Here is a 1,732-nt window from a genome sequence, read left to right as displayed (position 1 = left end):
TCATATATATCAACCTGTTCAAGAAACTTGTGCCAACCTAGTCACACAAAAGCATATTCCAAAACCTGTGCAAAAATTCTGTTCACATAATGATCCAAATTTTTTCATTTCATTCACAATGAAAAAATATTTTGAAATTGCCTCAATAAGAGTTCAACTCCCAAAATACTATCATGTATCATATAATATCATTAGTGTCACTGTGTGTGTCAGTGTCAATAACAATAAGCGTTAATGTTTCCACTTAATAACGTATTACAGAACCATTTGCCACTGTCCACAAATGCCAAAAGAAAGATATAAAAATTAAATTAGCATTTAGGCAAAAGAATGCTAATTGCTTGTATCCCCAGTAATAATCCCACCCATGAATACCTAAATAAATACCACTAGTGAAAAGTCCACTACCAATAACATATACAGATATAATTAGCATATAGGCAAAAGAATGATAATTCTTGTAAGTCATTTGTCTAGTAAGTTTGTGCACTATGCATCATTGATCATTCTAAAACTCCTACAAAATACTAAACAAAACAAAATAAACACGTGTTAATAACAATGAAACGTTTATGAACAATAGAATATTTATAATTAACAAAAATGAATGATAATAGCAAGTATACTTACATAATACTAACTACTAACTAACTCTAAGCAAAGAGTAGCACATCACTCATCATCATCCAACACAACGGTGCTTGGATCCTCCTCCATAGGCATTAGGCAAACCGATGCTATTTCTACAATCTCATTCAAAATAAGATGATTCGTAAGCATTGAGCAAATAAATAAACAATTGATATATACAACAAAAAAAATGAATATATATTTACTTGTGTCAATCTCAAAACCATCCATATCCTCCACATTATCCATGCACTCCCGAAGCTTTATTGACCTTTTTTTCTTTGCATCCTTCAACCAATTTTGGGTACAAATAAGGGCTTCAACTGTATTAGGAGATAGCAAACTACAGAACGAATCCAAAACACACACCCCCGTACTAAAAACAGACTCGGATGCAATTATAGAGACAAGAATAGCCAACACATCACGGGCAATTTGGGAAAGGACTCGATATCTAGAAGAATTCATTTTCCACCACATCAAGATGTCAAAATTTTCCATATCAGGGTTCTCAGAAGATTCCAACAAATACCTATCCAACTTAGATTTGCTTTCCACACTGTCCTCGTCTGCCAAGTGTTGCTTAAACCTATTATTATAACTTTTAATTCGATCAGACAATGAAGCATTGTCAACACTTGGCATGGAGTCCCTAGACAATGAAGCACCACTACCACTAGAACTCAAAGCTCCATTTTGACCCACTCTCTCCACATACAACCTCTTCAATGTATCCCGAACCTTAGAGCTCATCTCATCCCCCTTGTCCTTTCCATACAACTCCCTACACCAAAACTTTACATACTTTAATCTATACCTTGGGTCAAGAACAACAGCAACAAAAAGTATCAAATTGATATTATCCATACTTCCCTAATACTTATCATATTTGTTTTTCATCTCTACCGCCATACTCTTCAAAAGTGGATCCCCATCAACACTACACAACTGTTGCAATTGATCTTCAATACTAATTAGCTCATGGAAGTATGTATTAAAAGTGACAAACAAGGACCCGGAAAATCTAAGTGGCGCCTCATAAAATATGCCAAGAAATTTCACAAAATTCTTGACATTTTCCCAATCAAGATAGTTAGGAGGA

The 1,732-nt window shown here is 34.4% G+C and overlaps 1 protein-coding gene across 1 annotated transcript; it reads right to left on the bottom strand.

Annotated features, from left to right (window-relative positions):
- Nucleotides 1-672: 672 nt before the first annotated feature.
- Nucleotides 673-1,497, bottom strand: LOC142627882 (zinc finger BED domain-containing protein RICESLEEPER 2-like). Its single transcript, XM_075801766.1, has 2 exons — nt 837-1,497; nt 673-743 (listed from the first exon to the last, which is right to left on the bottom strand). The coding sequence occupies exons 1-2, from the start codon at nt 1,495-1,497 to the stop codon at nt 673-675; spliced, it is 732 nt and encodes a 243-aa protein (XP_075657881.1).
- Nucleotides 1,498-1,732: the final 235 nt, after the last annotated feature.

Source organism: Castanea sativa, chromosome 3, assembly GCF_040712315.1.
Source record: "Castanea sativa cultivar Marrone di Chiusa Pesio chromosome 3, ASM4071231v1".
NCBI lineage: Eukaryota > Viridiplantae > Streptophyta > Magnoliopsida > Fagales > Fagaceae > Castanea > Castanea sativa.
This window is presented reverse-complemented; position numbering and strand designations above follow the sequence as displayed.

Excerpts from the sequence above, each read along its gene's own strand:
- LOC142627882 (XM_075801766.1), bottom strand. The coding sequence starts at position 1,497 with ATGGATAATATCAATTTGATACTTTTTGTTGCTGTTGTTCTTGACCCA. Across the intron at positions 744-836 it reads TGGTTTTGAGATTGACACAA|AAATAGCATCGGTTTGCCTA; the intron begins GTAAATATATAT and ends ATGAGATTGTAG.